This window comes from Saitoella complicata (genome assembly GCF_001661265.1).
Source record: "Saitoella complicata NRRL Y-17804 unplaced genomic scaffold SAICOscaffold_1, whole genome shotgun sequence".
Classification (NCBI taxonomy): domain Eukaryota; kingdom Fungi; phylum Ascomycota; class Saitoellomycetes; order Saitoellales; family Saitoellaceae; genus Saitoella; species Saitoella complicata.
The window spans coordinates 116,800-141,479 of NW_017566992.1; the positions used below are offsets into that span (position 1 = coordinate 116,800).

Below are 24,680 nucleotides of genomic sequence, written 5' to 3' on the forward strand. Positions count from 1 at the left end.
AAAGTGTCTACTGCGTCAACACCGACCCCATATCAGTCGTCCATTCGACCATGATATCGATCTTGATTCAGTTACTGTTGCTTAGAATTGCATCCGATTACATGCCTCGTAAGCTTCACATTGTGCAGCTACAGCTATTGATTGACCAGGACGGAGAGTCTGATTAAGGAACGCGGAGAGCCCGGTGAAGAAGCCACGACACCAGATGTGCCGGGCATACTTCAACGTACCCTCAGCCTGAAATCATCGAGGATTAGCAAAACAAAACGACGGTTCCAGTCCCCCAAGCATATCAAAAGTCCTAGAGACACGCGCATGCGTCAGAATACTTTCTGATGGTCATCGTTAACATGGGTATAATTCCGGGTTCTCACGCGTCGAATCGCAGCGATGGCCGAGCGGTCTAAGGCGTCGGATTCAAGCGTAATAAGCTTTCCCTAGCAGGAAATCCCGATCTCGAAAGAGGCGGGGGTTCAAATCCCCCTCGCTGCACATTTTTGTTTTTTGCTCGTTTGTCTGTGTTTTGTCCCATCGTCAATCGCAGCTCGTCTCAAATCAAGTAGGTATCCGGTCAGGCTTGAGAGAGTAGTAGTTCGACGGTGTCGCCAACATCAATTTCTGCTGTACCGTCGGAATCGATATCACGAATCAGATCCCTCTATCACAGGGCGAAGCCATTGCAGCTTCGGAAATGGTCTCGCGAGGTCAATAATGTCTTTTTTACTCAAATAAATCCGATTACGGGGGAAACTGAACATCATATCTCTGAGAGGCGGAGGTGAGCAGATAGCCAGTAGTGAAGGAGATCCTTCCTGGCGCCATAAACGCCTATCGAAACACCACGAAGCCTGATGCTCCGGAGATTCCTGCACAGGGTAAGCCATGAAACCTCCTCGTCTTGGAAAACGATATCCTCTCGATAGTGGAGGCGACAATGAGATTTCCAAAAAAAGACGAGGCGTGATGCCGAGCAAGTGGCTCGCAGCCCATGTTCTCAAGATGCAGTACCTGTAAATTGTCCTTTCCAAGTCTCAAAAAGAAACCTGTGACAGATCCGGTATCGTAACACGTCTCTTATCCAGTGTCCGTTATTGCTGTAATCGCGTTCATTTTGTGTTGGAGAACCGCTCAGGTGCCATATCTTTTATAGCATCAGCAAGGATTGGCGAGCACTCGTACGGCGGCGCATCAACGCCTGACGACAACCGCAGTTCGAGCTTGATAAGAATCCAACTCTGAAGAACAATGCCAATGTCCTTTGAAACTGTGTCTCCGTTCACATGGAGAGCCGAGAACGATTCGATGGGAAGCTGTTGCAGAAGAGCTATCCCTCCATCGTTCCTCAAGAAACATTGAAAAGAGATTTTCAGTCGCTAAGTCGGCGGCAGTTAGATAACGCCTTCCAGTGCTCTACACCTAATTGCATCAATGGCGAACACGGAATAGACCTATATGTATTCAGGTCAGCTTTTCCAAACCGTCTACCTGTTAAAAATATCGAAATCATGGCGAATCTGTCATAAAATGGTGCCTCTCCCGTCGCTGTAATTCGTCGTTCTCGACCAAGAACCCACAACTTTCACTAAAGTATGCACGGATCGCAGGAGAACGACTTTGACACTCAGGATTAGTACTGACGGGGGAATCCCACACCTCCAGCGATGCGCCTCTTGATATATTTCTGCTGATATTGGACGCTGCGCTTCCCGGTTGGAATAAGGAAACGCCTCCAACTTCTAGGCGAGACTGGTGGGTGATCCGGTCGACATTGCGACACTTTGGGTGGTGTATTCTTGAATGACGGTCCAACGGTTACTCAGGGATGAGTATGTTCAATTTACCGCCTTTCTCGCCAAAGGTTGTTCGATCAACCGTCACTTCGACACGATTGCAACTCCGCTACTTTGGCGGCGAGTCCAATTCGCCGATTCCCACCCTACCGTCGCTCGCCGTCGGCAACTCGGGCGAACTTTTGCAAAAGCACTGCATTCTATTGCGAAGTTGAGGGACAAGCCAGCTAGGAAGCTAGACATTCCGGGCACTGGGCCGTTAGTTCATCAGCTTCACGTCAACGCGTTGTACCCGGACTATGCTCCGATGAATATGAGGCCAAAAAGAAACTCAGCGACCTCGTTTACAGGGCTTTTGCTTAGATGCCAAATCTTAGCTCTTTGAGGTAAGGGCAATCCTCATTCTTGTCTGCCTCTTGTTAACACATATTCCGTTGGCGTTCAAATCCTTCTTTATCCCAAAGAGCGTATAGGACCCTCGCCAACAACTGTCGCAATTTGTCAGCTCTCAGTTTTGACTTCTGGCGAAAGCCACAGAACGTTGGTACAGACTTTGGTGTTTCCAATATGATTTACGCGCAAACGGACGTTATCACAGGTATTGTCTGCCTTTGGAACGCTAAGATATGCTAAGATTGGGTAGCGGGAGTATCAAGTCAATGCGTGAGAACAATGGTTGTTGGGGTGGGAAACGAAAAAAGGGCGGGAGTGAACCGTGGTATCCTTGTATATGAGATAGTATTTGATAAGTTCACTGTCATTTACGTTGCAGGCGTTGCCGGTGGAAAAGCTCTACAGGGATCTCCGCCGAAGAGAAGGAAAAAGTGCTCCCTGACCGAGGATTGAACTCGGGTCCCGCGCGAGCCTGATGACAGGCGCGTATACTAGCCACTATACTATCAAGGATGGTTGAGAACTAAAAATCGTCCGTTATTTATGCAGCACACACATGAACAAGATGCGTAAAACCATGATTTGATATTTTTTTCGCCGTGGCATCCTGGGCACCCTCCATAGAACGTCCCTTCAAGTGTCTCAAGCTGAACTTGTCATGTATAGACAGAAAGAGATACGTTATGTATAGTCACGTCGTGGGAGTTTCACGGTTTCCCCGGACTCCAACCCTGACTTGCGCGAGTCGTCGCAGCAGGCCCGAAAAGTCCGCGCCAGCGTGTAACGTAGACATCCAGACTCTACCAGCCGAGATTGTCGCCAATTTACCATGTCGGCCCTTCTACGGATGGCAAGAATCATTCCAGGTGCCAGGTCATCATCATGTCAATACATGCGATCTACCTCCTGTGCGTCCCAATTGCGATTCATCGCAGCGCAGGCATACCCTGATCGACTTGACTATTCGGCAGTCGAATCAAAATGGCTTGCCAAATGGAAGGCGGAGAAAGAGCAAAACATCAAGGATACTGCTACCAGTAAAAAGGACAAGTTCTATGTGCTCAGTATGTTCCCTTATCCAAGTGGGACATTACATTTGGGACACTTGCGAGTATACACAATCAGTGATGTGATCTCTCGGTTCCGAAAGATGCAAGGGTTTAATGTGAGCGAACCAGTTCTCTTTCAATGTTTATGATTCTTATATATCATTCAGGTCCTTCATCCAATGGGCTGGGATGCTTTCGGCCTTCCCGCCGAGAACGCAGCCATTGAACGCGGTATCTCGCCAGCCGAATGGACCGTCCAGAATATCGAGAAGATGCGTGGCCAGTTTCAGATGATGCTCGCCGATTTCGATTGGGAAAACGAAGTTACCACTTGTAGTCCAGACTACTACCGCTGGACACAAGATCTCTTCTTGCGGATGCACGAAGCAGGCTTGGTATACCGGAAGGCAGCGGTGGTCAACTGGGACCCGATCGACATGACCGTCCTTGCGAACGAGCAGGTTGATGCTGAGGGACGTTCGTGGAGATCTGGTGCAGTTGTCGAGAAAAAGAAGCTGGAACAGTGGTTCGTCAAAATCACAGATTTTGCAGAGCCTCTCCTGAGGGATTTGGAGACATTGGAGGGCTGGCCACAGAGAGTGAAAACCATGCAGAAGAACTGGATTGGAAAGTCTTCTGGGGCAGAGTTCACGTTTCCTATCAACGCGCCTGATCTTCCACCAATACAGATCTTCACCTCTCGTCCCGATACTCTCATGGGTGTGCAATTTCTTGCGGTTTCAGCATCACATCCGGTCGTCAAGCACGTCAAAGACACTACCCAGGATGCTGCCCTACAAGCTTTTCTCGAGAAGATGCCGACATTGCCGGAGGACAGCAAAGCGGGTTTCAAGCTTCCCGGAATCACAGCCAAGCACCCTCTGGACGACACTCTAGACATACCAATCTACGTCGCACCGTATGTGTTGTCAGACTACGGCCACGGAGCGGTGATGGGTGTCCCCGGTCACGATGTTCGCGACAACAGGTTCTGGAAAGAGAACGAGCCAGAGACACAAATCAATTACGTCATCAAAACCGAGGAGCTCACCGAAGGTGTCCCTACAGGTAAGAGTGGGGTGTTGACTGAAGCGAGCGGAAAGTTTTCATCGATGACGGTTAAGGAGGGCGGTAAAGCGATCGTCGCAGCAGCTCAAGCAAAGGGTTTGGGAAAGTGGAGTAAGCAGTGGAGATTACGTGACTGGTTGATTAGTCGACAGAGATACTGGGGTGCGCCTATCCCGATGATTCACTGTGGTTCTTGCGGTGTTGTGCCGGTGCCGAGGGAGGAACTGCCTGTGAAGTTACCTTTGGATATCGAGCTGACCGGACGGGGTGGGTCACCGTTGGGTAAACACGAGGACTTCTTGAATTGTAAGTGTCCCAAGTGTGGTGGTGCAGCGAAGCGGGATACAGATACCATGGATACCTTCGTTGATTCAAGCTGGTACTATATGCGATATGTCGACCCCAAGAACACCCGAGCACCGTTCTCGTATGAGAAGGGAAGCAGAATGTTACCAGTGGAAGTGTACATTGGTGGAGTCGAGCATGCTATTCTTCACTTGCTGTACTCCCGTTTCTTCGCAAAGTTCACCGCGAAGAGTGGTATGTGGGATGGTGGAGACACTGCGGAGCCTTTCAAGAGATTGATCACCCAGGGCATGGTACATGGAAAGACCTTTACTGATCCTGTCACTGGACGGTTCCTCAAGCCGGATGAGGTTGATTTGACTGACCCGAAGGTACCCAGATTGGTGTCAGACCAGACGAAGACGCCAAACATCTCTTTCGAGAAGATGTCCAAGTCGAAATATAACGGAGTTGACCCCGAAGCTACGATTAAGGCCTATGGAGCTGATTGCACAAGAGCACACATCCTATTTACAGCACCTGTATCCGATGTGCTCGAGTGGGACGAGGATAAGATCGTTGGAATGCAAAGGTGGCTGTCACGGGTCTGGCGTGTCGTTACCTCTGCCGCAACCAGACTGGAGGACAAGAACGTACCAGCTTTACCAGCACTTCACGAGATGACCCCCGAAGAGAAGAAGGCGTGGAGGGACGTTCATCTTACTATCAAGATGGTTACTGAATCCATGAGTACAACGTACAGTTTGAATACGGTGGTATCTGATTTGATCAAGTTGACGAACGCGCTCACGGCGTATACGTCAATAGGAGAGGCGTTACAGTACCATGCCGCGGTGACATTGGTCAAGCTTCTTGCTCCCATTGCGCCGGCTACAGCGGAGGAGAGTTGGACAGTTCTCGGCAAGGGAGCTACGGGAGGTATTTTCTCACAGCCGTGGCCGGAATTCAATGAAACGGCAACCAAGAGCAATGATATGAAGGTTGTACTACAAGTCAATGGAAAGATGAGGAAGGTTATTGAAGTCGACAGGGTGATGAGCGAGGACGAGATTAAGGAACTTTGCTGGAAGGAAGGAGCGCAATGGCTGGTCAGGCGCGACGGACAACAGCCGAAGAAGGTGATCATCGCGAATGGCGGAAGGATCGCAAACTTTGTTTTTTGATACTTGAATTTCATGTCATCAACTACCGATAGATAGATGAACACACTCAAGACATAATGAGAGCAAATGAACCAAGAAATTCGAAAGGACAAAACCGGATCAACGATTAGACATCCGAAATCCGCATTGTATTTTGACCAAGAGCTCCAACGCCGAGAGAGCACTTTTGCAACCCATTAACACCTAGAAGTTACAAAAATGACCGAATTTATTGAAGGGTGACTCAAAACAACAACAGACCGCACTTAAGCCTTGAGGGCGAACTGTAGAAAAACACAACCATTAGCAACTGCACAACCTTTCAAACCATAAGAGGTAAAACTAACCTTGCGCTGAGGGAAGTGAATCAACTTCTTCTGCGCCTTCTCAGTAGTCAACCTGGACTCGTGCTTGTTCAAAGCCCTCCTCAAAGCCCTAGTCTTCTTGGCCCTCAAGTCAAGAGGAGCGTACTTCTTGGTAGAGTAGAAGATCTTCAACTGCTCGCGCTGGGTCTGGGTAATGACGGTGTTGATGCGAGCAATGTCCTTGCGAACAGCGGTGATCTTGGTGAGCTTGGAGGCGGCGGCACCAGCGATCTTCTGAACGCGGAGGGAAGCGAGCTCCTGCTTGGCCTCCTCGAGCTGCTTGGTGAGCTCAGCCTTGGTCTTGTTGCGGAGTTCGTATGCCTTAACCTATTAGATGAGGTTTGTTAGTTATCTTCGATCCATACGAGAGAGATGGATTCCGTCGTTGCTGTTTGATTTGAACGCGAGGTGTTGGGATGCTGTTGGGTGCATTTGGTCGACGGACATGAACCTTTCCTTCCTCGACCCACAAACTCCTCAGTTTCGATGATCGCACTCTCCGAGACGCTTCCCTCATCCATATCGCCATCCCAGCATCTCATTCCACCCCATTTTCACGCCCGATTCCCCCCAAGTCCGGCGCGATGCCCCTTCCCACCGTCGTACCTCCCAAACCCCATCCACCCATCCATCACTCCCAACACCCGATCCACCACATTACCACCGTCCGAACGACCGCAACAGCATTTCCGAGAGCGTATCAAACAGCAGCGACGTCGATTTACGTACCATCTTGAAGGATTTGTCGATCACGAGTCTCCTTCGCTGCACCGCGGTCGAGTCGTGAATTTGCTGCTTGGAGGTGTGGCGCGTGCTGCACAGATGCAGGAGCTGCCTTGCAATTTAAAACACTTCGCATTAATAAAGTCAATGGAGCTGCGTATAATTATGTTGGGTATAAATACCTACCGTCATCCTGACTCAATGATCCTTCCCCTCTACATTCGCGATCGTGCAAAGCTAGTAGCAGTGGACTCATCTACCTATGATTCTAACTGCCGCTCTCTTCGGAGGCTTTCCTTCCAGGCCTTGTGTGCGGCATCGTACTCCTCTTTCTGTTGGGCATACATCTTGACGTAGGGCTCCTTCTCCGCATCACTGAGCTTACGCCAGGCCTCACCAAGAAGTTTAGCGCCCACGCCGCCGGGCATGTGTTTGTCAATACCATACTCCGCAGACAACTTCGCGTCAGTCCTTACCGCCTTCGAAAAAAGGATAAACGATGTCGTAGGCTTCTTACCCTCGTAAACGGGCGCGGCTTCGGGTTGGTGGGCGGGACCATCAGGAATAATCTTCTGCAGATTGTGCGCTTCGCGACGCGCGTTCTCGGCGGCCAATTCCTCGGGCGTCATGGAGTCGATAAACGCGCGCATTTCCTCGTCGTATTTCTCGATTCCGGCGCGAGCTTTTCTGTAGAGCCGGAGCTGCCTGGAGCGGGGCAGGGGTTCGAGCCAGCCAGCAGCGGTGTCGAGTTTGGCTTTGTCCAGGATCTTGACACGGGCGGTATCGCTGTGGCCTTCGTCAGACCTCAAGATTGCGTGAGCCCAGGCGTAGTCGGGAGCCCGGGGGAGAGGCGTAGGGGGGGGACCGGAGGTACGCTTGCTGTGTTTGGTGCGTGAGAAGAGGCTGTTGACGGGGACGCACACCCGGTGGACGGAGATGCGGGAGACGTTGCGAACGATGGACATGATGGTTGATACCTAAGAGACGAAGAAGGATGTTAGACGTTTGAAGACGATGATGCTTCGCGTACTCATGCGATCGCGTCGTCGCGTACGCGAGACTCGCCCCCCCTTGACGATAAGCTCTCACCCGCGGCCGCAGCCCCCTGGCAATTGCAACACCCTGCACCTCCCCGGACTTGCCCTCGAGAAACCACCAAAAAAACACAGGCCATCCGCATACATTCCCTACAATGGCTCGCTACAGATCACGGAGCCGTACTCCAGACTCGGCATCAAAACGGCACCGTTCCTCCTATGATTCCCATTCCCGTGATCGCGAGCGCGAATACGACTCCCGTGGTTCCAGTGACAGGAGGCGAGACCGGGATCGGGACTATACCCACGACGACCGCGATAAAAGACGAGACCGGGACCGCTACGATGGCGGGGAGAGATCCCATGATGACAGGAGGCAGAGAGACAGGTACGATGACCGTAGGTACCGTGCCTCGGAGCGCGACCACCGCGACAGGGATAGGGATCGAGACAGGCGGAGGGATTACGATCGCGATGATAGGGGCTCGAGGACGGAGAGGAAGAGCGTGGAGCCTTCGCGTACGACGCCGCTGCGGGCTGAACCTGAACTACAGTCACAGTCTCCGAAACCCACGTCGACGACGACGGCGACGGCAGTTACAGTTACGCCAACGCCCCCGGTTGAGGATGAGAAAATCCGGCAACGGCGTGAACGACTCGAGGCTTGGAAGAAGAAGAAGGCTGAGGAGGCTGCTGCCGCAATTATGACAACAACTACAGCCACAACAATAGCTACGACTTCAGTTCAGGCTGAGACGAAGGCACAGGCAAAGACTACTCCGACCGTGGTGAACTTAGCGCCCGAGTCCGCTGCTCCACCTTCTCGTTCAGACCAGGTGAAAGCTAACTTTGCTCCAGTTGCTCAGATACGATCTACAGGTGTGTATTTACCCCCGTCCTCCTTCTTTGCATCCGTTAACATCGGCTCTCCAGGTTCCGCAATCGCCTCCCAAGGCCTCTCCGGCTTCGGTATCGGCATGGGTCTCAGTGGCGCGAAGAAGTCGAGTGGGGTGAAGGGACTGTCCTTTGATGACGACGAAGGATCGACAAGGAAACTCGCGAAATTACCGAGCTTTGACTTAGGTGAGGAAGATTCTAAGCCTGACGTTTTCGCTGAGCAAGCTGAAGGTGAAGAGATGGAAGATGTTGAACAAACACAAACACCCCCAAGGCCCGCTCAGGAAGCGGAGGAGGAGGATGAAGATATTGATCCGTTGGATGCGTTCATGAATGGATTGGAAACGAAAAAGGCTGTGTCCGCGCCCGAGACAAGGGGTGAGGCGATTATGTCAGATGACGACGGCGCAGGCACCTCGAGTGACGACGCGCTCGAAGCAGAAGATATCCTTGCCATGGCAGCAAAGAAGGCAAAGAAGAAGGAACTACCAAATATCGACCACTCCACCATCGATTACGAACCCTTCCGTAAAGAATTCTACGTCGAGCCCGCGGAGTTACGCGAGATGACTGAGGAGGAAGTCGATGAGCTTAGGCTCGAGTTGGATGGGATTAAGATTCGGGGTGTTGAGTGTCCGAAGCCTGTGCAAAAGTGGTCACAGTGTGGGCTGAGTGCTGCTGTGTTGGAGGTTATCACAAGGCTTGGGTATGAGAAGCCTACCTCCATTCAAGCGCAGGCGATCCCGGCGATTATGTCTGGTCGCGATGTTATCGGTGTCGCGAAAACTGGATCAGGTAAGACAGTCGCGTTTTTGTTACCGATGTTTCGGCACATCAAGGATCAGAGGCCGCATGAGGCGAGTGAGGGACCGATTGGGATCGTGATGACCCCGACACGGGAGTTGGCTGTGCAGATTCATCGGGAGTGTAAGCCGTTCTTGAAAGCTCTTGGGTTGAGAGCTGTTTGTGCGTATGGTGGGAGTCCGATTAAAGACCAGATTGCTGATTTGAAGAGGGGTGCTGAGATCATTGTTTGTACGCCTGGACGGATGATTGATTTGCTTGGGGCAAACGCTGGACGTGTCACGAATCTTCGACGGGCTACGTATCTAGTTCTTGACGAAGCTGATCGGATGTTTGATATGGGTTTCGAGCCGCAGGTGATGAAGATTGTGAATAACGTCCGACCACAACGACAAACTATCTTATTCTCGGCGACGTTCCCGAAACAGATGGAGGCGCTTGCGAGGAAGATTTTGCAGCATAGGCCTGTTGAGATTACGGTTGGTGCGCGCTCTGTTGTCGCGCCGGAGATTACGCAGATCGTTGAGGTGAGGGACGAAGACACAAAGTTTTTCCGGACGTTGGAGCTACTGGGCAATCTCTACAACGAGGATGAGGATGCTCGTACTCTGATTTTCGTGGAAAAGCAGGAGAGTGCGGATCTCTTGCTCGGGGATTTGATGAAGCGGGGATATCCCTGCATGTCCATCCATGGTGGTAAGGATCAGGTTGATCGTGATTCTGCGATTCTTGATTTTAAGAACGGGGTTGTGCCGATTTTGGTTGCTACGTCTGTTGCTGCACGCGGGTTGGATGTGAAACAGTTGAAGTTGGTCATCAACTACGATTGCCCAAACCACATGGAAGACTACGTCCACCGTGTCGGTCGAACTGGTCGTGCGGGGAATACGGGAACGGCCGTAACGTTCATTACCCCCTCCCAAGACCGTTACGCCGTCGACATTGCCAAAGCCCTCCGTCTCTCCAAATCACCGATCCCAGCCGAGGTCAAATCCCTCGCCGACCAATTCGGCGAGAAAGTCAAAGCTGGGACCATCAAAGCCGCTGGATCTGGGAGTGGGTTTGGAGGGAAGGGGTTGGAAAGGTTCGATAAGGAGAGGGATATGTTGCGGAAGATGCAGAGAAAGGTGTATGGGGAGGAAGATGGGGAGGAGGAGGAGGGGGAGGAGGATGAGGAGACGAAGAAGAGGGTTGAGGCGGCTGCTACTGTAAGTGGTGGAGTGCCTGCTGAGACGGCGGAGACACCGGTGGCGGCGACGACCAATGCTAACGAGGTTGTTCTTAACGCGCCTGCTTCTGCGCCTGGCGTTGCTTCTGGTGCCGCTGGTGGTGGTACGGGTGCTGCTCCTGCGGCGACCGCTGACGGCAAGGCAACCAAGAACGCCGCTTTGGACAAAGCACTGGCAGCCATCGCAAACATCAATTCTCGCCTCAAATCCGCCGGCCAGCTGCGCTCCACAACCGCCATCGATCCCAAAGCCACAATCGCCCCCGGCGCTCTTCTTCCCCCGGACGCAGGCGAATACCGCGCCATCCTCGAAATCAATGACTTTCCCCAGAAAGCCCGCTGGGCCGTCACCAACCGCACAAACATCGCAAAGGTGTTGGACGCGACGGGCGTGTCTATCACGACGAAGGGACAGTTGGTTCCGAAAGGCGAGAGTGCACCGGTTGGCAGTAGTAAGTTGTATCTACTTGTTGAGGGTGAGAGTCAGATTAGTGTTGATGGGGCGATGAAGGAGTTGAAGAGGTTGTTGACGGAGGGGACGGTTGCTGCTATTGAGAATGAGGGGAGGGGAGGGCCTACGGGGAGGTATTCTGTGTTGTAAGCGTGCATATGATTGTAAGCGTAATCTTTCCCTCATTTGAAATGTGTGACTCGGATAGGAGTAGCTATAGGTTTTGTCATTTCATACTTTTGTTGATTTGCTTCAATACGACTTGATATCCTACAATTCCTCCCTCAATCTCATACAGTATGCGTATGTGTGTAACCTACAAACTTCGACCTTACTTCTTCTGCACGGCCTTCGCCAGGTCGGACAATGCCTCCTTCCTCTTGAACCTCGCGTCCTCGATCACGCCAGCATCTGCATCGCTAGAGAACAATCCAGACCACTGAATGAAGGTACTACCCTCGTCCTTGCCTGTGGTGATGGCAAAGAGACGGATGGTGGCGAGAGCAGAGGTGAAGGTAAGAGAAGGCTCAGCGGTGATGATGGAGTAGGTGATGAAGTGGTCAATAGCTATGGTAACACTGTTAGTATACCAATGTCGATCGAGGTGAAGGGGAACGGCGTACTAGAGTGCTCCTCCTGCTTCACCTCCCAAACCGTTCCATCCTTAAACTCCCACTTGTAGATATCAGTCTCCTCCGAGGTATCCTTAACCACGGACGAAGACTTGAGCGCGGACCAGAAATCGGCGAATTTGCCGAGTTTGATGAGGTGCCAGACGGAGGCGAGGGGAGCGGGGATGACGGCTGATTCGGTGATTCCAGTGGAGGTTGGGATTGGCATTTTTATTTGTTGGTATGGGTTGGTACTTGATGGAGAATTGTTTGTGGTTTGGATTTCTGGTGGTGATGTCACCCGAGCAATCCTACCGCAGCGAACGGCGTGGGAGACGAGACGACATGTTTGCTGAACTGCGACCGTTCAAGCAATTGCAACTGGAAATCTGGCGAGATTGCGATTGATCCGCTCTGTGGCAGTCATCCTGTATCTTATTGCTTGGCTCTTGATCTACCGACGCTCCGAAACACCCTCCATGAAGACGCACATTACACCCCGTCCTCCCGTCATGGCCAGTGCCCTCTCCGACGATGAAATCGACTACTCGAACTGGCATCACACTCTCTTCTCCTCCACCCCGTCCTTTATCGAGCATGCGACCTTCAAAGACCTCGTCTACCCCGGCACCCACGACTCAGGCGCTTACGGCTCCGCCCTCCTCACCCATACAGCAGACAACAAACCATTCCCAATGGCTCTCCCCTACCTCGGCTCGAAGGGCGTAGAGAAGTTAAGAAATGCCGTGCAGGGTGTCACCAGAATGCAGGAGAGTGATGTTACAAGTCAGTTGAAGCATGGGGCGCGGTATCTGGATCTACGGTTTGCGACGCCGAAGGGGAAGGGAGAGGGGGAGCTCTGGCTCACACATGCCTTTGCGTATAACCCCGCGGAGGAAGTCTTGAGAGAGATCGCTTCTTTTGTACAGGAGCATCCGGGAGAGATCTTGATCTTTCTTTGTCGAAACGCGTACCCACAGAATACCCAAACACCCCAAATCACCTCCCTCGTCCTCAAACATCTGGGCGCATACGCACACCCGAATCTTTGCAATAACTCAACGTACACCTCTCTGGCACACATGCTCTCTACGAACCAAAGAGTCATCCTAGCATGGGAGACAGCTCCCTCGGTGCCATATGACAAGGAAGTACCCGAGGTAGTCGAGGATAAACAATGGTGGCGTGCTGAGCAACTATTCAGCTGGACATGGCTCCCAAACAACGGCGACTGGAAACCACGAACTGCATACATGGTCACACATGCACGCACCTGGGAGCACGAATATGGACAATGGAACCCACGGGTAGATTTACATATCCACTCTGAGCTCGACGAGGAAGAAGAAGGAGAGGTAAAGAGGAGATTGAGGAATGGGAAGAAGATATTGATCTGGAGTCATCAAATATCGTATTTGGGGAGTAGAGCTATACCGGCTCAGTTGATGCCATGGAATAATGGACGGACGTTTAGGGAGTTGGCGAGGAGTTACAACAATGTCTTCCCACAGCACTTCCCATTTTCAGAGCGAGAAGCAGAGAGACATGAAGCGACGGAAGAAGCATTGCTGCCGGTACCGGAAGATGTGAGAGACAATATTGGCATCATACATGTTGATTTTCATAACGAGGTGTACAAGGACTTGATGGCCTTTACCATATCCTCAAACAAACGAAGAATGAAGGCTATACTGAGTGAAAAACGTTTGAGTGGGCCATACGAATAGCCATAAAGAGGGTATCAAATAAACTACGTTCCCCATAAAATAAATCCCTAGTCCTACAATCCTCCCAATTATCTTAAATCCCTGACAGATCAATTCTCACGAGCCTACAAATGCCCATCCTCTACCTTCTTCGCATACTCTCCCCTCGTAACCCCCAAATGCACAATCCGACTCCCAGAACTAGCGACCGGATCAACCTCCTTCCCAACAACAATCCCGTCCTCCGGCGCCCGGATCTCATCCAACAATTGTCCGAAAATCGAATGAATCGTCGCGATGACCTCGTCTTTCCGCACCCACGTATTGACTTCTGGGATCACAGAGAGGATCCCACCCTTTTGGCAGAAAATCCAGTAAGAGCGGTCGCAGATTACGGGTTCGTATTCGGGGACGGAGTGGTCTTCGGGTATCATGCCGAGGTTTGACATTATGTTTGTGACGCCGAGGAGCGCGGACTTGACGAAGCGTTTCTGGAAGACACCGGGGTTGCCGATCTGTAACCCAAAGTTAGCCCACGATACAAACGCGACGACATACTTTTCGAGTTACCTCAACAGTTATCGATGGGATGTCATGAATTGTCATCGCACTCCCCCTCAGACTCCCATCCGGACTCGTATTATGCACGATAATCTGCGGGTTCTGCAACGTTGCCATTCGCCTCGTCCTCGGATCCAGCATATTCGCACGCACGTACAAACTGTTGACACGTCCCTTACTCGCGGTATGTAAATCAATCAAATAATCAAACTTCCGCACGATCCGATCGAGCAAGGCATACGCATATTGCTGCGGGGTACTCCCATCGAGCTTACCGGGCATGAGTCGGTTAAGGTCTTGTCCGTCGAATCCGCGTTGGGAAGCGAGGAAACCTTGGACGTTCGCGACGGGGACTGCGACGACGGTACCGTGGAGTTGTTCCGGGTCGAGTTCGGTTTGGAAGAGACGGTGGATGACACGGACACCATTGACCTCGTTTCCGTGGAGTGCGGAGGTCATACCCACGATTGGGCCGGGTCTCACGCCGCGTGCGATCAGGACGGGGACTTGGAGTGGTTTGAGCGAATCTTCGATGAGGGTGATCCAAATTTTCGTCACGCGCCCATACGGAACGGAATTCAAGTCCAGCTCGGAATACGTCTGGATATTCGATTCCGAGATCGAGAGATCTTGCATGTCGTTGATTGGCAAGGTCGCGGATGGAGCCGGGGGCGCATGACGACGCCAGAGCTCGCGGGCACGGGAGAGGAGCATTTCGTCTTTCTCGGTAGTCGAGAATTTGAATTTCATGACCATGCGCCACATGTCCTTTCCTTCTGGCCCCATACTGTAGCGGCGTTGTGCGAGGTGGATAGGTTGTTGAGCTTGGTAGCTGCCCATCCCAGGAGGGCTATTGGTGCGTTTCATCGAGTCGTTGCCAACCGAGAATGAGATTGATCCGGAGCGAACGGGAGGTGAGTTAGCGGTCGACATCAAGGCATCATGCGTGGGACCCGATGCGACAGCTTTCGCAGGCACCCCGCTCGACTGCTGTCGAAAATGCTTATCGAACTTCTTTAAGATCTTGTGAAATCCCGTAACATTCGCCTGCGTGAACTCGATCAACTCTTCAATTAGATTTATCCTCCCTTGCAGCCTCTCCCTCCACTGCTTCTGCTCCTCCTCAGTCATGGCATTATGCCAAGTAGCATTCAGATCATCGAGTTCTTCTTCGGAGTCGGCTTCAACATCATGGAAGCGGTCGTCGACTTTTTCGAGTTCGTCGGAAAGGAGGTCCCGAAATTCATCGACGATTTTAGAGGCGAGGTCAGGATCGTAAGTTGAGGAAGCGAGTTTGATGGATTGTTGTTTGATGTACTGTACAGCAGACTCGTGAATACTACGTCAAGCAACAGTCTCAAAGCCATGTGTACCTGTTTTAACTTCTTGTAATCCTATACTCTCAATTAGCACAGCATTCATCACCAGATCACACCCCCACCCACGGGCACAGGCAGAACTCACGATATAATACTCCGACCACTGAGGCACAGCCTTACGCAGCGCCAACTGCTTTCCAAACTACACACCCGCATCAGATCAACCATCCTCATCAACTGTATGCTGTGTGAATTACCTTCATGATTGGGTTTGTGTTTGCAACTGGTGTGGGGGTGTCAGTGAGGGACTTTGGACGACGGCGCACTGGAGCACCCGCGCAACGTCCAACTCCACTTACGCTTTATCGATGGGACTCCGGGAACCAGGGGTAATGGAATTGCAGCATGGGGATTTAAACTTGGGAAAGGCGAGATTGGAAGGCAGTTTGGAAATGGGTGAGAGAAGTAGGCAAAATGATTGTCAATTGCTCCATCAATATGCTAATCACACGCATCGAGGTAGCTGTAGGCACGGAGGAAGTCAAGGAGAACTCTATAAGATACAACATTAGCACTCGCTCGTACAAGTACTCAGATACCACGGTTAATGGCATAGACAACTCCAAATGTTCAGGTTAACGAGATTCAAAAGTTTGTTCCACACGAGTTATTCAGTTGAAGAAATTCAATGGATAATTTGGTGTTCATCTTTTTGGAGTTGATCGCAGAGCACGTCACTTGCAATGCTCTGCTGTTCCATGCCAGTGACCGTAGACTAGGATCGACTTACCGTTCACAGGATTGAGGATGGTTGAGTGTGTTGGTTGTTGGTTGAGGGTGTTGGGGGGAGGAAAAAGAGTCGCGCCTAAAAACACCCCCTCACGTGACGCCCCAAAAAAGTCCCACACTTCCAAGAAAAGTAACCAACCGCGCGTAACGTTGACATCCCCAGTCAACCCCCACCCCCCCTCGAGCTCTATTGCCAAGATGCCTCCCTTCCCGGGCTCGATCCTCGTCAATTCATCCGGAAAAGCACTCAAACGAAAGCGCTCTTCCGCCTCCGCCTCCGTGTCCTCTGCTCCCACTCCCAATCATTCCGCACCCGCCAGCACCGACAACGGTCGTGTCCGCGTTCAAGGTGGCATCGAATCCCTAAAATGGAAAAGGGTCAGATTGCCAGATCGTCTCGACGACATGGAAGGTCTCATGGGATTGGAAGAGATCGACGGTGTGGATATTGAGATGGAGGAGATCGGGGGTGGTGCGAAGAAGTTGAACCTGTTTATGAAGGCCGCAAAGAAGGCGGAAGAGAAGAAGCAGGCTAAAGAAGCAAAGCAGGAGAAGGAGGATGGAGGTGAGGAGCAGGATGTGGACACGGTGGATGAGGCATCGGCACCCAAGGCGGAAGAGGAGGAAGCGGCACCAGCACCAAAATCCAAGAAGCAAAAGCAGAAGAAGGAAAAGAAGGAGAAGAAACCCAAAACTCCCGTCGTCGCCGAAGCCCTCGCAACAGAAGAATCAACCTTCGCAGGCCTCGACGAATCCGAAGAAGACGTCGACCTCCCCAACTGGTCCGAGTTCTCCCTCTCCCAGCCCCTTCTCCGCGCCCTCCACTCTTTCAACTTCTCCGCTCCCACCGATATTCAAGAACTCGCACTCCCACATCTGCTCTCCGGCCGGGACCTAATCGGTAAAGCCGCAACCGGATCCGGAAAGACCCTGGCATTCGCATTGCCGATTATTGAGCATATCATCTCGACTGGAGTGAGGGAGAAGACCCAAGCGTTGATCTTGGCGCCGACGAGAGAGTTGGCGCATCAGATTGCGAAGGCTGTAGAGGGTTTGGCGAAGTTTTCTGCTGTGAACGTGATTACCGTTACGGGTGGTTTGGCAGTACAGAAACAGCAGCGTCTTCTCGCCAAGAACCCGGATATCGTCGTTGCTACCCCGGGACGTTTGTACGAGGTTATGAGGGATGGACATGGACTGATTGCTGCGTTGAAGGGGATCAAGTTCTTGGTCTTGGATGAGGCGGATAGGTTGTTGCAGGAGGGGCACTTTAAGGAAGTCGAGGAGATCTTGGAATTGATTGGTGGAGGTGAGGAGAGCGACGGTCGACAAACGCTTGTTTTCTCCGCGACGTTCCAGAAAGATTTGCAGCAGAAGTTGGGATCGAAGAAGGGGTTCAAATTGAAGAACAAGAAGTTCTCGGATGCGAAGGTGATGGATAACAGTGATACGATGGCATACCTCCTACAGCGCCTCAAGTTCCGGGAGGATGCGCCGGAGTTCGTGGATGCAAACCCGGATGACGCTGTTGCTAAGAAAATCCATGAGGGAATCATCGAATGCGGTGCTCAAGAGAAGGATTTGTATCTCTACTACTTCCTCCTCCGATACCCCGGCCGCACACTCGTCTTCGTCAACAACATCGATGCCGTGCGACGTATCCACACCCTCCTCTCCGAACTCGGCGTCCACATCGTCCGTCTCGACTCCAACCTCATGCAAAAACAGCGATTGAAGGCCTTGGAGCGGTTTAAGGCGACGGCAAAGTGCGTCATGATCGCATCTGATGTCGCGGCGCGTGGATTGGATATCCCGGGCGTACAGCATGTCATCCATTACCACCTTCCCCGTGCTGCGGATATGTACGTTCACCGCTCTGGTCGTACGGCGCGTGGTGCTGGGAATGAGGGTGTTGCGATTATTTTGTGTGCACCCGATGAAGTCGGGAATTTGAGGAAGATGATCGCCAAGTTGGATAAGAATGTGGAGGAAATGGCGACGTTCCCGATTGATCGGCAACTTGTTGCGAAGCTGAAGCCGAGGATTACGTTGGCGAAGAAGATTACGGAGGGGGATAAGGCACAATCCAAGAAGGGTCACGAAGACGCTTGGTTGAAGCAAGCGGCCGAGGACTTGGGTGTCGACATCGATGAGGCCATCTCCGTCCCCGACAAGAAAATCAACTCCAAGTCCGCACGTGCGGCGATGAAAGTTGAACTGGTGGAGTTGCTGAAACAACCTGTGAGAGGCGGGTTCTCGACAAAGTACTTGACGAGTGGAGAGGTCAATTTGGCGCAGCAGTTGTTGGATGGGAAAAGTCATTCCATGTTTCTGGGGAAGGATGTTTCTACTGCTTTGGGAGATATTCCGAGGAAGAAGAAGGAGTGAACATGTACTATTATCACTTAGACCGGCGTTTGGGTATGTGATATTTATAGCATCCAGTATTTCTACCTTGGTGAATCCGTCCAATTGACCGTCCTTCACGTAGGCGGCCTACCTTATCGACCCCGGTGTTGCTGTACCCGCGCCACACTCTACGTACATGCTCCCCAGGCCAGTCGACCCAGACACCGAGAAGACCGACAATTCGTAGACGATAGAGGAATTGTCATGGGCGCATGTCTAAGTCTCTGTGGGATTGGAAAGGAGGCACATAACGATGAGGTTCGAAGGATCTCGCCACATTCCGCAACAGCGGTACTGACAGATTGTTCGAACAGCCCAATGAGCGGAGTGCATTGCTAGGAGCGGATGCGCTGAATCAACGGTATGGCTGTTCAGTGAGGCGCTATGTGCTGTGCTGGACGACTTACTGACGACGCGTGTACAGGAATGTGATCGCACAACCCCCACCACCACAAGCGGATCCGCATGATATCGTTCGGGAACAAGAAGCCCTGTCCCGAATTGTAGCAAAAACTGCAGAGTCAGTAGCCGAACATTTCCGCCACTTTACAACGGCTAATATGAGCTTCTGACAGTAATTTGATCGATATCTTTGCTACGAATGCGGCGGGTGCGACGGAGCGGATAGGAGGTGGTGCGCCTTCAGGGGGCGTACGGGATCTGCAGTACGTCGAAGTCTATCTATTCCGTCGTTGGTTGCTGTGCTAACTGTACGATGACAGAAAATCAATGAAACAGGGCCCGTTTACGCCGAAACGACCGAAGATCCTACCAGATAACACAATAGCGGCGGCAGACAAGGCATTATTGGAGAAACTCGTGCGAGGGGCGGAGGAGGCGATGAAGGTTGTTATGCATGTGGAGGATGTTGGGCCAGTCGTGGTGAGCTTGGATTTGGAGGGCGAGAATGGGGTATGACAGATGTAAGAAGGAGAGAGGGGGATAAGGCACGCATATAATTGCGGAGAGCAGATCGGTTTGGTGGTTTTGAGGAATGCAAGAACATTACTAGGGCAATGATGGATAAGACGGCATTTGGGGGTAATACGCATCAACATCGCGACGTACGGTCGCATGCCGGCGTTACCGGCGTAATTGCGGCGAGGCAAGTAGAAGGCATCGCTAGGATCATGGGCTATGACACATAAAAATGAGATGTTACCTTAACCCAATACGAAGGACTGCCTATGCAGATGGCCAGGGAAGCTTAAATGGTTCACGCGCGATAACGTTCACATGCTTCAACTGTTCGATCTCGAGATGTTTTACGTCATCCGCGTACCGAGAGACGCGACTAAGCCAATCTCGAGGACGACTACCAGCATTCACTCGCAAGAGTCAATTCGGAAAACAGCATACATCCCAACAAATCGCAATGCCAACCCCTCCACCTCGTCCTCCGAACTGTACCCCCTCTCTCCTCCCATTCTCACCCTTCAAGAAGGGTACGATCCCCGTCGGCACGGCACCACACACTACCCCCATCGCTTACGAAATTCATGGCCATGGACCGGTCCATATCGTTTTGCTCATGGGCTTCATATCCTCTATGTACGCCTGGCGCCCACAAATCCAGTATTTCGCCCATGAGGAGGGTAGGGGAGAGAGTACAGTGTGTGTATTCTGGATAACCGGGGGTATGGATTTAGTGGCAAGCCGTGGGGGTGGTATAGTACGGCGATTTTTGCGAGGGATGTGGTGGAGGTGCTAGAGGGGTTGGGGTGGGTTGAGCCGAAGTCCGTGCATGTTGTTGGTGTCTCAATGGGTTCGTCCACCCGCCGTCAACAGACAGTACAAACGCTGATATTTGGGTGATGTTAGGCGGTATGATCTCACTGGAATTGGCCGCACTGATAGCAGACCGAATCGCATCCCTCTGCCTCACCAGTACCTGCGCGAAACTTATACAGCCGGTCCGTACCCGGACTGAAGCCGTCACCAACTGGATCTCGATTCTGACCCCAAAGCTCAGTCATCGATCCCAAGCTGAACACGCCGCTGATTCGATCTTCCCGCGGAAATGGTTAAAAGACCACGACCACAGATACCCGGAATACAAGACGAATCGGGAGAGGGTTGTGCAGAGTATGGTTACGCGGTTTACGTTTCTCCCGAAACAGCCGACGCATGCGACACTTTCACAAGGACTTGCGTGTCTATCCCATAACGTCCCCACCTCGAACCTCAGAGCCATCGCTGAGGCAATCCCCGATATTGTCGCCTGTACCGGGACGGACGACCAACTCATCAACCCAATTTGTACGGATTTGCTGATTGAAGGTTTCGGGGGCGAGAGAGAAGGCGTGAGGAAGATTATCTTTGAAGGAGCGGGGCATGCGGTGCTTGAGGAGAGGGATGAAGAGTATAACAAGACGGTGGAGGAGCTGATTGAAAGGGCGGAAAACAGGTATGGAAGGAGCGTCGAATGAGTCTGGAGGTAGACATTCAGGGATGTGGAAGACGGGCTCTTGCTGTGGAGGTAGTGTAGCTTTCAGGCAAGCGTGGGAATTTGCCGTTGTTTTTGCATGATACAGGTCAGACTTAGGGGCAAAGCTTATGTCATTGCATTTAGGAAGGCAGAGCCGCATAGCAACAGTATTGGACGAATACATAAATGTTTAAAGTTGCCAACAGCTCTGTAGGTATCTGGTGTTCGTACCCTCTGAAATCCAATCGATGAGTCCACAAAAGCCCAAGAAAGCAAGGAGACAGGGTCTCGTTAGGTTTCAAGAAGCACAGAGAATGAATCCAAGGGATGGTGCGTTGCAGCTATTTGAAACCTACCCGTAACACAATTAGAATACAAAACGCAAAACGGGATTTTTCAAGATGTGACATCTACCAAAATTGGAAAAGGAGACATCAACCATCCTTGATAGTATAGTGGCTAGTATACGCGCCTGTCATCAGGCTCGCGCGGGACCCGAGTTCAATCCTCGGTCAGGGAGCACTTTTTCTTTTTGGCCCTTTGACATTTGCAAAGCTGAGGAAGACTGCAAGAATGGACAGACAGAGGGGTGGGATAAGACTGAGGGGCGTCGTTGGAATTATCCCCCTACAGGAAGCCTACCTGACCCTCTTTGACCCGCAACGTTGTTAGCATTACAGACATAACAACCTAGCCCATGCGCATGCCAGCATCGTTCTCCGCCGTTTGTACAGTTCGTGATTTACGGATAACCCAGAACCAACATATGTAACTTTCATATGGACAACCGCAAACACCGCGGACCCGGACGTTATGCCGATCGATATTGATGCAGGGTCCCCTTCGGTTCCGCCGAACGCCGGCACGCGCACTTTATCGATAATTATAACCAACACCCTCCGTTTTCTCAGCTGTAATCCATCGGTGAAGTCCGCATTCAGGGTAATGAGTGAGTCGACCAACTCCTCGATCTTCGTGCTCCTCGATGGCAAGGAAGCCTACCTCCGCATCACGGAGGACTGCCTTGTTCTCCAATACGCACACGAAGGTACGGTTGTCTTTCCGCTGTCGAAAGACAAGGACTGACGATGATGCAGACGAACCAAGACAGTGTAAGACCTTCCAAATATGTCCGCCGTCGATATGTATATGTCGATCCAAGAAGCGGACGAGACCGAGGGCAGTGATGTTACGAGACATCCTCTGGGCGGAAGCAAGCAATGGCACTCTGGAAATCAACTACGCGAAGCACACGTCAAAGACTGAGGTCGCACCAGCGACTAGGAAGTATCAACTCATGTTCGACAACCAAAGCGGGGCGCAAATGTGGATCGAACAGCTGCTGGAAGCGAGTTACGGGAAGTCCCTCCAACGCAAGCGCCTGAAAGTCCTCATCAACCCCTTCTCTGGTCCCGGCAACGCAAATACAGTCTGGAAAATCCACGCCAACCCCCTCTTTCTTGCCGCACACGTCACTCTCTCCATAACCCATACGAAATACAGAGAACACGCCATCACTATCGCTGAAGAGCTGGATATCGACGCTTACGATGCAATTGTCTGTGTTTCTGGTGATGGGTTACCGCATGAGGTGTTCAATGGGTTAGCGAAGAGGAAGGATGCGAGGAAGGCATTGAAGGTGCCGGTGGTGTTACTGCCGGGTGGGTCGGGGAATGGGATGACCATGTCGACGTTTGGGACGCCTACGGTATCTCACGCCGCACTAGCAATGATCAAGGGTATCTATACCCCGATTGATCTCTGTTCCGTTACGCAGGGATCGAAACGGACGTTATCCTTCTTGACACAGAGTTTTGGGATTATCGCGGATTGTGATTTGGGGACGGAAGGATTGAGGTGGGCTGGGGGACAGAGGTTTGTGATGGGGTTGGTGCAGAGGGTGTTGGGGTTGAAGGTGTATCCGTGTGATGTTGCGGTGAAAATCATTGATTCGGATAAAGATACAATCAAGCGGAAGATCAAGTACGACGTCCGGAAGCAGTTCAACACGAAGGAGGATGGGGACGCGACCGAAGGCATACCCGACCTGGCGTTCGGTACAGTACAAGACCCGGTGCCAAGTGATTGGACGGTCGTCAAATACGAGGACCTAACGAATTTCTACGCCGGGAAATGTCCATGGGTGAGTATGGATTCCTGCTTCTTCCCCGCCGCAATAACCGACGACGGCCTCCTCGACCTCGTCATCGTCCGCGCCCCAAAATCCCATCAATCGTCCGTCTCCGCCGACGGCTCCCACTCCGCACTCCTCCCACCCCCAGCTGGAAGGTGGCAGAGTATCAAATACCTCACAGCAACAGAAGAAGGCGGAAAGCATTTCAATATGGATTGTGTTAGTTATTTGAAGGTTGCTGGGTTTAGGTTGACGCCAAGGAAGAGGGAGGGGTATGTTAGTATTGATGGGGAGCCGATTTTGCATGAGGCGTTTCAGGTTGAGGTTCATCAGGCGTTGGGGGCGACGTTGACTGTTGATGGGAAGTTTTATCAGGGACATTCGCAGACTTGGCCGTAGACGGTCACTTTGGTAGATTTCTGGCTAGCTAATATGGTCATGCTCGTTTGGGTATGCTGAAAGTTTTCGAGTCATGCATTTGTTCTCCTTCCTTATTCCTGAATACCAGCCCACTCCTCGCCGTCATCACCATCGTCGTCACTGTCATTGTCCAACCAGTTGTCTGAATCCTCCTCCGCATCCTCGAGCCCCATTTTAGCGTCCAATCCCAGCGTGCTCACGTATCCCCACTTCTCTAACCGTCCGTCCCTAAGCACATTCTCCTCGGCCCGTTTTCTTACCAACTTGGTAGGTGAGTCGGTATACAGTGCCTCAAACGGCTTCACCAACGCACCGATCGGCAACTCCTCTCCTGACTCCGCGTATGTCTCAGCCGGGACGATCTTATCCAGTTCGTCGAGGTAAATTTCGGTGATGTGATACCGCAATCCATTCGGCATCTTTTGGTCTTTGGGGTGCAGAGATCCCTCTGACAGGATCCTGATATACTCCTCAACCAACCCTTCATTCCACTTCTCGCTCTGTAGCAGCTTAAACGCAGCCGCCACAAATCTCCTCACCAACATATAAAATTTATCCATCCTCAACACATCCAATCCAGGCCACTCCCTACACATCGTTTCCCAGAAAACTTCGAGGAACAACATGGCGTTTTCCCGTCGAACCTTGGCGACGAGGGATGCGAGGTCTTCTGCGAGGCGTTGTTGAGTTCGTGGACGGTCGGACATCCAGAAGCAGTAGAAGAGACCTTTCCAGAGTTTTAGGAGGTCTTTTTTGGAGATGTCTTTCTTTGCCGACAAGAATTGAGAGAGCGATGCGACGGCGGCATCACGGGTTGGCCTGTCTATATGTCGATTGGTCAGTACGAGTAGCCACGAATCAGAGAAAGCAGATCATACCATTCGCAGCAAGCTTCTTGACAAACGACGAGTTCGCAGCAGCAGACATATTGATCTTATTGTTCTTTCTGGTGTTTACCCTTTCTCCCACGTCCCGCCAAAAAAGTTCGTACCAAGTTCGTACCCCAGGCACTGCTCTGCACCGCCACTCAACCACAAACACCAAACCAAG

General features: G+C 51.8%; 12 protein-coding genes and 3 non-coding genes across 15 annotated transcripts; 9 read left to right on the plus strand and 6 right to left on the minus strand.

Annotated features, from left to right (window-relative positions):
* Window positions 1-384: 384 nt before the first annotated feature.
* Window positions 385-492, plus strand: SAICODRAFT_t6. Its single transcript has one exon. It is a non-coding gene; the product is annotated as a tRNA-Leu (tRNA).
* A 2,125-nt stretch (window positions 493-2,617) lies between these two features.
* Window positions 2,618-2,696, minus strand: SAICODRAFT_t18. The gene has a single exon. It is a non-coding gene; the product is annotated as a tRNA-Asp (tRNA).
* A 379-nt stretch (window positions 2,697-3,075) lies between these two features.
* SAICODRAFT_51839 (leucyl-tRNA synthetase) lies at window positions 3,076-5,769 on the plus strand (the record flags this gene model as incomplete). The annotated part of the gene is made up of 2 exons (XM_019169098.1): window positions 3,076-3,348; window positions 3,400-5,769. 2 exons carry the CDS (start codon window positions 3,076-3,078, stop codon window positions 5,767-5,769), a joined length of 2,643 nt encoding a protein of 880 aa, XP_019027095.1.
* Window positions 5,770-5,969: 200 nt separating this feature from the next.
* SAICODRAFT_16038 (uncharacterized protein) lies at window positions 5,970-6,869 on the minus strand. Its single transcript, XM_019165597.1, has 3 exons — window positions 6,584-6,869; window positions 6,096-6,440; window positions 5,970-6,032 (listed from the first exon to the last, which is right to left on the minus strand). The coding sequence occupies exons 1-3, from the start codon at window positions 6,653-6,655 to the stop codon at window positions 6,015-6,017; spliced, it is 435 nt and encodes a 144-aa protein (XP_019027096.1). The 5' UTR covers window positions 6,656-6,869; the 3' UTR covers window positions 5,970-6,014.
* A 116-nt stretch (window positions 6,870-6,985) lies between these two features.
* On the minus strand, window positions 6,986-7,906 carry SAICODRAFT_28314 (uncharacterized protein). Its single transcript, XM_019167116.1, has one exon. It carries the CDS (start codon window positions 7,799-7,801, stop codon window positions 7,097-7,099), a length of 705 nt encoding a protein of 234 aa, XP_019027097.1. The 5' UTR covers window positions 7,802-7,906; the 3' UTR covers window positions 6,986-7,096.
* A 1,246-nt stretch (window positions 7,907-9,152) lies between these two features.
* SAICODRAFT_28315 (P-loop containing nucleoside triphosphate hydrolase protein) lies at window positions 9,153-11,599 on the plus strand. Its single transcript, XM_019167117.1, has one exon. The coding sequence runs from the start codon at window positions 9,160-9,162 to the stop codon at window positions 11,401-11,403; it is 2,244 nt and encodes a 747-aa protein (XP_019027098.1). The 5' UTR covers window positions 9,153-9,159; the 3' UTR covers window positions 11,404-11,599.
* On the minus strand, window positions 11,572-12,137 carry SAICODRAFT_16041 (Bet v1-like protein). Its single transcript, XM_019165598.1, has 2 exons — window positions 11,877-12,137; window positions 11,572-11,820 (listed from the first exon to the last, which is right to left on the minus strand). Exons 1-2 carry the CDS (start codon window positions 12,091-12,093, stop codon window positions 11,585-11,587), a joined length of 453 nt encoding a protein of 150 aa, XP_019027099.1. The 5' UTR covers window positions 12,094-12,137; the 3' UTR covers window positions 11,572-11,584.
* A 239-nt stretch (window positions 12,138-12,376) lies between these two features.
* On the plus strand, window positions 12,377-13,591 carry SAICODRAFT_4203 (PLC-like phosphodiesterase; the record flags this gene model as incomplete). The annotated part of the gene is made up of 1 exon (XM_019168682.1): window positions 12,377-13,591. The coding sequence occupies one exon, from the start codon at window positions 12,377-12,379 to the stop codon at window positions 13,589-13,591; it is 1,215 nt and encodes a 404-aa protein (XP_019027100.1).
* A 52-nt stretch (window positions 13,592-13,643) lies between these two features.
* SAICODRAFT_16043 (uncharacterized protein) lies at window positions 13,644-15,715 on the minus strand (the record flags this gene model as incomplete). Its single annotated transcript, XM_019165599.1, has 5 exons — window positions 13,644-14,085; window positions 14,141-15,448; window positions 15,505-15,525; window positions 15,596-15,652; window positions 15,708-15,715. Coding segments are annotated over 5 exons (1,784 nt in total), but the record flags the coding sequence as incomplete, so codon positions are not given.
* Window positions 15,716-16,377: 662 nt separating this feature from the next.
* On the plus strand, window positions 16,378-18,905 carry SAICODRAFT_99558 (P-loop containing nucleoside triphosphate hydrolase protein). Its single transcript, XM_019172186.1, has 2 exons — window positions 16,378-18,660; window positions 18,731-18,905. Exon 1 carries the CDS (start codon window positions 16,438-16,440, stop codon window positions 18,625-18,627), a length of 2,190 nt encoding a protein of 729 aa, XP_019027102.1. The 5' UTR covers window positions 16,378-16,437; the 3' UTR covers window positions 18,628-18,660; window positions 18,731-18,905.
* SAICODRAFT_4206 (uncharacterized protein) lies at window positions 18,853-19,566 on the plus strand (the record flags this gene model as incomplete). Its single annotated transcript, XM_019168684.1, has 5 exons — window positions 18,853-18,906; window positions 18,963-19,009; window positions 19,073-19,168; window positions 19,224-19,313; window positions 19,371-19,566. 5 exons carry the CDS (start codon window positions 18,853-18,855, stop codon window positions 19,564-19,566), a joined length of 483 nt encoding a protein of 160 aa, XP_019027103.1.
* A 457-nt stretch (window positions 19,567-20,023) lies between these two features.
* Window positions 20,024-21,077, plus strand: SAICODRAFT_50881 (alpha/beta-hydrolase; the record flags this gene model as incomplete). The annotated part of the gene is given in 3 exon segments (XM_019169020.1): window positions 20,024-20,243; window positions 20,255-20,413; window positions 20,470-21,077. 3 exon segments carry the CDS (start codon window positions 20,024-20,026, stop codon window positions 21,075-21,077), a joined length of 987 nt encoding a protein of 328 aa, XP_019027104.1.
* A 440-nt stretch (window positions 21,078-21,517) lies between these two features.
* SAICODRAFT_t7 lies at window positions 21,518-21,596 on the plus strand. Its single transcript has one exon. It is a non-coding gene; the product is annotated as a tRNA-Asp (tRNA).
* A 425-nt stretch (window positions 21,597-22,021) lies between these two features.
* On the plus strand, window positions 22,022-23,609 carry SAICODRAFT_4208 (sphingosine kinase; the record flags this gene model as incomplete). Its single annotated transcript, XM_019168687.1, has 2 exons — window positions 22,022-22,124; window positions 22,174-23,609. 2 exons carry the CDS (start codon window positions 22,022-22,024, stop codon window positions 23,607-23,609), a joined length of 1,539 nt encoding a protein of 512 aa, XP_019027105.1.
* On the minus strand, window positions 23,602-24,597 carry SAICODRAFT_74190 (Nop52-domain-containing protein). The gene is made up of 2 exons (XM_019170919.1): window positions 24,509-24,597; window positions 23,602-24,453 (listed from the first exon to the last, which is right to left on the minus strand). Exons 1-2 carry the CDS (start codon window positions 24,555-24,557, stop codon window positions 23,702-23,704), a joined length of 801 nt encoding a protein of 266 aa, XP_019027106.1. The 5' UTR covers window positions 24,558-24,597; the 3' UTR covers window positions 23,602-23,701.
* Window positions 24,598-24,680: the final 83 nt, after the last annotated feature.

Excerpts from the sequence above, each read along its gene's own strand:
- SAICODRAFT_16038 (XM_019165597.1), bottom strand. The coding sequence starts at position 6,655 with ATGAGATGCTGGGATGGCGATATGGATGAGGGAAGCGTCTCGGAGAGT. Across the intron at positions 6,441-6,583 it reads TCATCGAAACTGAGGAGTTT|GTTAAGGCATACGAACTCCG; the intron begins GTGGGTCGAGGA and ends CTCATCTAATAG.
- SAICODRAFT_28314 (XM_019167116.1), bottom strand. The coding sequence starts at position 7,801 with ATGTCCATCGTTCGCAACGTCTCCCGCATCTCCGTCCACCGGGTGTGC.
- SAICODRAFT_28315 (XM_019167117.1), top strand. The coding sequence starts at position 9,160 with ATGTCAGATGACGACGGCGCAGGCACCTCGAGTGACGACGCGCTCGAA.
- SAICODRAFT_16041 (XM_019165598.1), bottom strand. The coding sequence starts at position 12,093 with ATGCCAATCCCAACCTCCACTGGAATCACCGAATCAGCCGTCATCCCC. Across the intron at positions 11,821-11,876 it reads GAAGCAGGAGGAGCACTCTA|CTATTGACCACTTCATCACC; the intron begins GTACGCCGTTCC and ends GTGTTACCATAG.
- SAICODRAFT_99558 (XM_019172186.1), top strand. The coding sequence starts at position 16,438 with ATGCCTCCCTTCCCGGGCTCGATCCTCGTCAATTCATCCGGAAAAGCA.
- SAICODRAFT_74190 (XM_019170919.1), bottom strand. The coding sequence starts at position 24,557 with ATGTCTGCTGCTGCGAACTCGTCGTTTGTCAAGAAGCTTGCTGCGAAT. Across the intron at positions 24,454-24,508 it reads CAAGAAGCTTGCTGCGAATG|ACAGGCCAACCCGTGATGCC; the intron begins GTATGATCTGCT and ends ATCGACATATAG.